At 48.6% G+C, this 7,503-nt stretch overlaps 1 protein-coding gene across 2 annotated transcripts; it reads right to left on the bottom strand.

The window, feature by feature from the left end:
* Window positions 1-816: 816 nt before the first annotated feature.
* LAMTOR3 (late endosomal/lysosomal adaptor, MAPK and MTOR activator 3) lies at window positions 817-5,017 on the bottom strand. Of its 2 annotated transcripts, none has more exons than XM_042812200.1 (7): window positions 4,997-5,017; window positions 4,685-4,732; window positions 4,525-4,559; window positions 4,260-4,318; window positions 3,310-3,443; window positions 2,312-2,375; window positions 817-1,646 (listed from the first exon to the last, which is right to left on the bottom strand). In XM_042812200.1, the coding sequence occupies exons 2-7, from the start codon at window positions 4,691-4,693 to the stop codon at window positions 1,573-1,575; spliced, it is 375 nt and encodes a 124-aa protein (XP_042668134.1). In that variant the 5' UTR covers window positions 4,694-4,732; window positions 4,997-5,017; the 3' UTR covers window positions 817-1,572. The 2 variants fall into 2 exon arrangements, with proteins under 2 accessions (XP_042668134.1, XP_042668133.1); XM_042812199.1 differs by having other exon boundaries at window positions 4,908-5,015.
* Window positions 5,018-7,503: the final 2,486 nt, after the last annotated feature.

The raw sequence follows: 7,503 nt of genomic DNA, 5'->3' as shown, positions 1-7,503 counted from the left end.
AGAAGAAAGATCTGATGTTCTCCCATACCATTGCTCTCCTGTGCAAACAGCTTGGGAACAAAGCTCCAAGTGCAACCACAGAAGCAACCTTCCTCTTCACATGTTACAAAACATCTGAAGCAAGCTCAGTACGTGATGCCACAGACAGAAGCCAGCAAACCAGCACTTGGTTGGCTGGGGAAGCATTTAGGGCAAGGGCACCAGACGGGTTGAGCAGGAAACAAGAGCAAGAGATTCTCCCTGGATGGAACAGGAATGATTTTTGCCACAAGCACCCACACAGATGCCTTGGGGCCCAGTTACCCAGAGCCGCCTCTATGATTAGAGCTACAGAAAGCTTGAGCTAGGAGCTCAGTTTAAATGGGAAAGGCTTGACTGACAATTTTTTATCTGTGAGAGCTTCTGAGCAAAGAACTGCCAGCCCTCACTCCTGGCACAGAGATGGGCAAGGTGTAAGCATGATGTCAGAGACTTGCTAAGAAAGCTCCATTACACCAACAGTTTTAGATTTGACTGTGTGCACTAGTGTCACAGAGAGACTGGGGGAGAAAAGAGGTGAGGCAGAGGGCATGGGCTGGAACCCCTGTGATCTTATAAATAGGAAGCCAGACAGCTACTAATTTCTCCATCTCCATATTGGATGTATTGGATGGATCATACAGGATGCAACATCCACTCAGCCCCATTGAGATGCACACTGGTTAGCTGCCAGCTTGTAAGCTCCTGGCTTTTGTAAGCTTACAAGTGATTAAAAAACCCATTCTCTGCACAGAAATGGTACTATATTGCGGTGCAACAGAAGAGTGGACCAGGGTCTGTCATTTAAAAATACATTTTATTTATATCTATTTACTTAGGAAAACCTAGGGGTAAATGAGCTGAGTGTCACCCATGATGAAATCCACACAAAAACTACAAGGCATGAGAACTTCACAACTGTGTTACACAAAAACCCCACAAAGTGAAACATGGTTCATGTGCTTTCCTGTGGGCGTTAGGAAAACCCCTTAAGCAACAGCCTTCATAGAAAAAGCATTCTCAGTGAAAGCAGGATGCAGCCAACACCCAGATTAGTCAGATTCTTTGACCAAAGCATCACCAACAGGATGGGATACTGATTGATTGTACTGATACATCACTGCTAGCAAACAGGCTCTCACAACGCTCCTTCAGCCACATCTTTGGTAACACCAATCCATCTGTTACCCAGTAAGCTGTGGTAGCTAACCTGAGGATAAACTCCGCTGAATGCCTGGTGCCCCATAAAGCAAAAGGTCTGTGGGTTGCTCAGCTGAGCCAAGAGCACTGTGCTCACGTGGCTAAGTTGGCTGAGCTAAACTCCATGGGAGCTATTTGGTGGTCTCCAGCACTGCACAATACAAGAAGCGTGGTCTAAAGTAACATCTGCCTACAACACACCCGTAGATCATATCAGATTCAGTACTATGTACAATTTGCTTAGTGTACAAAGGAGCTGTGAAATCTTCTGAGACATGTTACTGGACTGAGGATTATTGAGTCTTCCTGTCCATTGGGCTGAGATGGACGCTGCACTCCGACTGTAGCATGAGGTTAAGAAACTTCAACAACCTGCCTTAGTTCTTCGAAAAGGGGCGTGAGCTCCTTCTCTAAACTTACGATCAGCCCTAGGAAGAGACAAGAGATGGAACATTCATCGAACAACATACCGAAGAACCACTTCTCCAAAACCTGCAGCTTCCAGTCACAAGAATGGTTTTCTATAGCACTCACTCGTTCTCACCAGGCAGCACTCTAAGGCACAGAGCATACAGACCCAGGCCCTGACTGTACAGCCTGTACAGCACAACTCACTTGGTGCACAGCCAAGTGGCTGCACAAGAATTAAATCCCTTTGGCTCACAGCAACCACCACCAAAACCCTCACACACCAGCCCAGGTGCCTTGCTGAAGGACTGCCCTGTTCTGCGAACTGAGGAGATGACACCACACATCTTACTGCAGAACGTAACTTGGAGCAGATGGAGAGACCAGACAGCTGGTTTGTGCTGTGCAGTCATTGCCTGTGCAGTAAACACTCTTCACATAGTAAAGATAAGGTTAAACACAATAGAAATGAGGTGTTTCTAATGTAATCATAACCTCAGCAGGTCACCTAGAATCTATGGGTCTTTACCCATGCATCTCCCTTCTCTTCACAGTATTCTGACACAATTCACAGCAGGAGAAAAAAGTTAATACACCTTGAAGAAAACGGGTAATTTACTTTCAAATATTTAAAACATCTGAGGCTTAAAATACTGTAAACATTTAAAATCATCTGAGGACGTACCAGTATTAGCATTGCTGCTAGCAATGAAGCTCACTACCAAAGGTAAGCGATTGAACTGCACCACCTGCAAGACAGAGAACGCTGTTAACCTGGCAGCTAACGCACACTGGATGTCACAGATAAATGTGCTAAGCAAGCTGGTAGCACAGTGCAGGAAGCTGTATTTGGAAAGCCTGCCATCTTCCCTCTAGTGTTCTGTTGCGTTATTCACCCAACATCCAACTCAGCATAAAGAGCTGCAGTGTACTCTGTGGAAGTTCCTTTCTACAAATAAGAAGAGGGCAGGCAGGCTTATTATTCTAAGATATGCTTCAGCATATAGTATTTCTTCCTCTAACAGGATGCTTCAGCTTTAGGCACGTAAACCAGTAACATCAAGACTCAAAGCAACCTACTCCTGTATGTAAACTAATTAATTCACCCATGTATTTTAGAAACAAAACAAAAGTACTGCAGGCTAAGCAGTATGCTGGTTTAATGCAGCTAAAATGAAAAGCTCTTAAGACCATGCGAGCTTGAGAAGGAACAGACATTTGGTAGGTAACAAAAGATTTCAGGACAAAAATATCCAGTTTGTAAGAACTGTAAGTAGATATTTCAGTGTTTTCTTACCTTGAAGTCCTTCTTACAGCAATATTAACTTCTAAACGAGCTGCACGTGCTTGTGTAACTGTGTCAGTAATAAAAAAATACCCTTTGCAAAAAGAACATAAACCTTTCACAGCACTCTGAAGACCACATCAACAGCACCACCTGCTGGTGCTTGTTGGCTAGCTGCTCAGAAAACTCGACCAGCTTCAACCCGTCAGTCTTCTCAGTTTTGAGAAACATGTAAGAGTTTAATAAATTGCAAGAGTGTAGCTTAGCCAGCTTTAATTGAGAAATAAAGCACAAAGAAGAGCCAAGTGGAAATCTAGCAGCGTTTACACCATGTTCTCTCCCCCATTATGCTCAGGGTAACACAGGAGGAGCTCCAGCTCCAGGCTGCATTCACTCACCTGGTATGTGTTGTAGTAACAGATGATACTTTTGTTCTTGGAGAGTCCCAACTTACTGCCCTGATCGGTTGCAAGGGCAAACGTGGACAGAAAGCCAGGTCGCAGGGCATGTTCTGGGGCGTTATCATTGGCAACTGGAATAGAACAAGAAAGCTTTTTCTTTAACGCGGTATCTGTGACTGCATCATAAGCCCTTGCGTTTCTCACTCAGTGCTGTGCAAAAAGCAGACGTGGTGCCAGGAACACATAAGACATCACCTACGCTGTCACAAGTACAGTCTTCAAGGACAGCAGATTGTTTAATGCCTTGCAAGTGACCTGTAACCATGGTACAGCACGCTCCCAGATCCCTAGCAGCTGGTACTGGTGGCACTTCAGTTCATGTCCCACATACAGTATTGTGGAACCACTTCAGGAACTGACTGCTGGCAAACAGCCACCCGAAGGGAGGCGGATGGAGATGTGCATGTTCAGCTAGCTGCTTAAGTACTCTGGGACACTAAGAAACCCCACCGAATAGCGACACTGAATCTTTCTATTCTTAAACCACCTCACCTGCGCTGCAAAAGTATCCTAAAGGAGGACTGCTGAGATAGGGTAAAAATCACAGTACCCAAACACAGGAAGAATCAGACAGTACACATGGAAGCTGGATGCAGTCAGTTCTGAGCACAGCCTGGCCAGGGCCACCCAATGTGAGGAACTGTCGCTGCTGCCCTGCAACAACTGAGGGCACAGGACCCCACACCCTTCCTACCCTGCACAGCCATGGTGCAAAAGAGGAAAGTTCCTGCAGCCTGTGATTGCTGGAGACACAGCTTTCTCAACTTAGTGAGAAGCTACTGAAGCAAGAGCCTCCTTTAATTCCTCGGTCGTGGCACTGGGCACAGGAGGCTGCCGCACACTCCCCACTTGCCACCGGGTCAGGGCTGCAGCACGGCTGCCATTACCTTTGATGACAGGCACTCCATCTCTGTCTGACACCACAATAGCGTGGAGACCTTCGACGCTGCAGAAGATAAGGAAAAAATATTTTCAAACGGAACAGTTGCTAGCATACTTATTTATCGCTTTTCCCCTCCCCCAGAACAGACGCGCAAGGGGAAGGCACAGGAGAGGAAGCAGCGCGGTGTTACTGGAGGGTGGCCTCAGGGCAGGGCGGGAGAGCGGCGCACACAACGCGGAGGGGGAGGCGCGGATGGAGCTCCTCGTTACCTCGGCAGCTTCTTGTAGAGGAACCTCTTCAGATCCTGCGGGGACAGACAACGCCGTGACGCGACCTGCTCCCCGCCCGACGGAGCGCGGCCGCAGTGCCTCGCGGCCCCCGCGGCCCCCGGTCCCGCCCAACCGCCCCGCCCGGCTGAGCCGCGCTTACGTCGGCCATGGCTGGAGGCCTCGCGGCGCTGCTGCCCCTTCGGCGGCCCTGCGGAACAAGAAGGTGTCCTGTCAGCGGCGGCGGCTCGCGCAGGGAAGGGCAGGACAGCGCAGGGAGAGCTCCTGCCAGGCAGTCTCCTCCCGCCCCGCCACGGGAAGGGAGCGGAGCCGGGGCGAGACCTCCGCACCCCGAAGGACACGCGCCGCAGCCGCCCTCCCGCTACCTGTCCGCACCCCGCGCTGCGCTCCCGTCCGCGCGGCCCGCACTTCCCTTTAAGCCCCTGTCAGCTGACGGGACTCGGAAACTCCTCACCCGCGGAGCGGCAGATCGTTCCCGGCGGCGGCCGCCGAGCATGCGCGGCTAGGGGGCGGTGGCGGCGGGGCCGGAAGGGCGGCGGGCCGATGCGGCTCCGCTCGGGGCCGGGAGAGAGCGCCGCCGGCGGGCGGGAGGTCCGCTGCTTCCCGTAGCGCAGCCGGCCCGGCCCGCGCTCCGGCGGCCGGTTCGCAGAGCAGCGACGGGCGGGCGCTGCGCAGCACGGAGGTGCGCGCAGTTACGGCACGCTGCTGCACGAGGGACGCGGCGGCAGCACGGCTGGGCCCGCCGGCAGGACCGGCCGCTGCGCCGAGCGTCAGCAGGCGGCGGTGGCTGAGCGCGCCCCGCTGAGGCTGTTTCACTTACAGCGTCCGGATTCGCCGCGTTAAATGCGGTTAGTACGCCGAAATGTTCAGCTTTGCCACTGCGCTTCCCCTCCGCTCAATTTGACAGAAGATAGAAACTGTTGAGGGGGTGACACCGAATGCATGGAGCAAACAACCTTTAAAAACACAATCTTGCCCTCCTTTTGCAGCACTCAGTATAAAATTACATTAAAAACATATATAATAGCCGCCTTTAAAGTACATCTGTTAGATATTAGTGAAGATAATTTTCTATTTTAAAAGCTTCCAAGGAAAGGTAGAGACTGCTTAAAAAAAAACAAAAAAACAAAAAAACAAAAAACCAAAAAAACAAAAAAACTGCTCCCGCTGTAAGTGCTTCAGCAAGGGGAGAGCTTGCAGGGAAGCGCTGGCGGGATGGGAGCACAGAATGCAGCCGCTGGTCAGAAGGGCACACACAACTCGCTGGTGCCTCAGGTGCACAGATCCCGCTGCTGATCTCAGCAGGTGCCGATTACCTCCCCTCTGCGTTATGGCACCCCGGTGTCACAGTCAAACATTTCTGCTTTTTGTGGGGCTTTCCTGCTGGCTCTTTTAAAGGAGAAATCAACTCACGCTGTCTTATATCGGGGTTGAAACACGGGTCAGAACTGAATAAGAAAGGAGTTAACCCTAAGCAGCTGGGGAAGTTGAGGGATTTTTTAGTTAGGCCACTCAAAAGCACATTTGTATTTTCTCCCTTTCTTTCCACTCTCTTCTATAATTTAATGAGAACGTTACCTTCTGAGAAAAGGTCAGCTGAAAGATTCCAGGACTCCACATTCTTCAATTAGCATCTTACTCTTAGGAAAATGTGCTCTGAACTTTCCAGCACATTTCATTTAACAAAACCAGGGAAGATAATGACATTTCTGAGAAGGACTTTCAGGCTTCAGAGAAAAAAGGAACAATCACGAGGAGAGATACACCCACTGGAAATATTAAAGGAATGTTTGCAGACCGCGTTTAGAGCAGATTCATCTTTATGCTACTGAAAATAATAGCACCGTTCCGCATATTTCAGTGTGTGCAAGTTTTCAACCTGTTAAATCTGCTAAAGTATAAACACATGAAGTTTCCTTTTCTTCTTTCAAATGGCAATTACAAACAGATTATCTGATGAAATGTAGCGAGCGACTCAGGTCTCACTTCTAAACCAGTGGGACGCTGGCACTGCCATGGGACACAGGCACCGCATGATCCCAGTTTGCTGAGATACCAACAGCAACATAACCAAGGTGACGTGCAGCTCAGCCGCCATGCACTTCCCTGCTGCACGTAACCCATCAGAATACTGTAAGAAGTTCTGCGAGGAACATCTATCAACTCTGACTTACTTCACTGTTCAAATATTTAACAAATGCCCTATGCATCCCTTTTCCTCTGTGAACTGAAAGATCACCTGCGTGCTCAGACATTTCTTAATCAGAAGGTCTAAGTAGTTACTAAAGTCTTTGCAACTATTTTCTGCTGTTAAGATGACACAGGAGTACCAGCACGTACTTTGAAAGGGTTGGTTGTTTTTTCACTAGTACAATTATAATACATTCTGAGCAGTTGCACAATCAGGGAATTTTTCTCCATACATTTTTATTGCAAACTTCAAAGATTTTGGTGTCCTTCTATTTCTTCTCCTTTTCACATCATCTCGGTAAGGACATCCAGTACAGCATTTATTTCTGCGTTGCACCTCCAGCTTTGATGCCTCCCCTGAATGATGGTTTAGCTGCTTAGTTACACGTCTGCAGCTCACATTCTGTCTGTTCCACCCAACTAATCCAACAGAATTCCAGTGGGACAGTTTACAAAAGGTACACATGCAAACTGATTTTTGGATCACGAAGAGCGATGGCATGTAGTGAAGTTGAATACTGCTCTCAACTGACAAGCCTTGATATGAAGGAGTTCCAGTGTGGTCAGGCAAGTATTTCAGCTTTCAATTCAGGAGGTGAATTTGGCTCCACATAAACCAAGTACATTGTTCAAAGATGGCAGTTTTCTTAAGCAAAAAATAATGCCCTTACAACGAGCCATCTCGCATTCTCAAACACAGGAAAACATTCTCCTGCATAGCACTTTCAAGATGTAACACCAAAAACACACCAACATTTTCAACTCACTTTC

Source organism: Centrocercus urophasianus, unplaced genomic scaffold (genome assembly GCF_019232065.1).
Source record: "Centrocercus urophasianus isolate 14NV4802_14NV808 unplaced genomic scaffold, USGS_Curo_1.0 seq_13, whole genome shotgun sequence".
NCBI classification, from domain to species: domain Eukaryota; kingdom Metazoa; phylum Chordata; class Aves; order Galliformes; family Phasianidae; genus Centrocercus; species Centrocercus urophasianus.
Note: the sequence above shows the minus strand (reverse complement) of the source record. Positions and strands in the feature narration are given on the sequence as shown.

Coding starts and splice junctions, on each gene's coding strand:
- LAMTOR3 (XM_042812200.1), bottom strand. Junction 2,376..3,309: donor GTTACTACAACACATACCAG/GTGAGTGAATGC, acceptor TCTGTCTTGCAG/GTGGTGCAGTTCAATCGCTT. Junction 1,647..2,311: donor TAGCAGCAATGCTAATACTG/GTACGTCCTCAG, acceptor GTCTCTTCCTAG/GGCTGATCGTAAGTTTAGAG.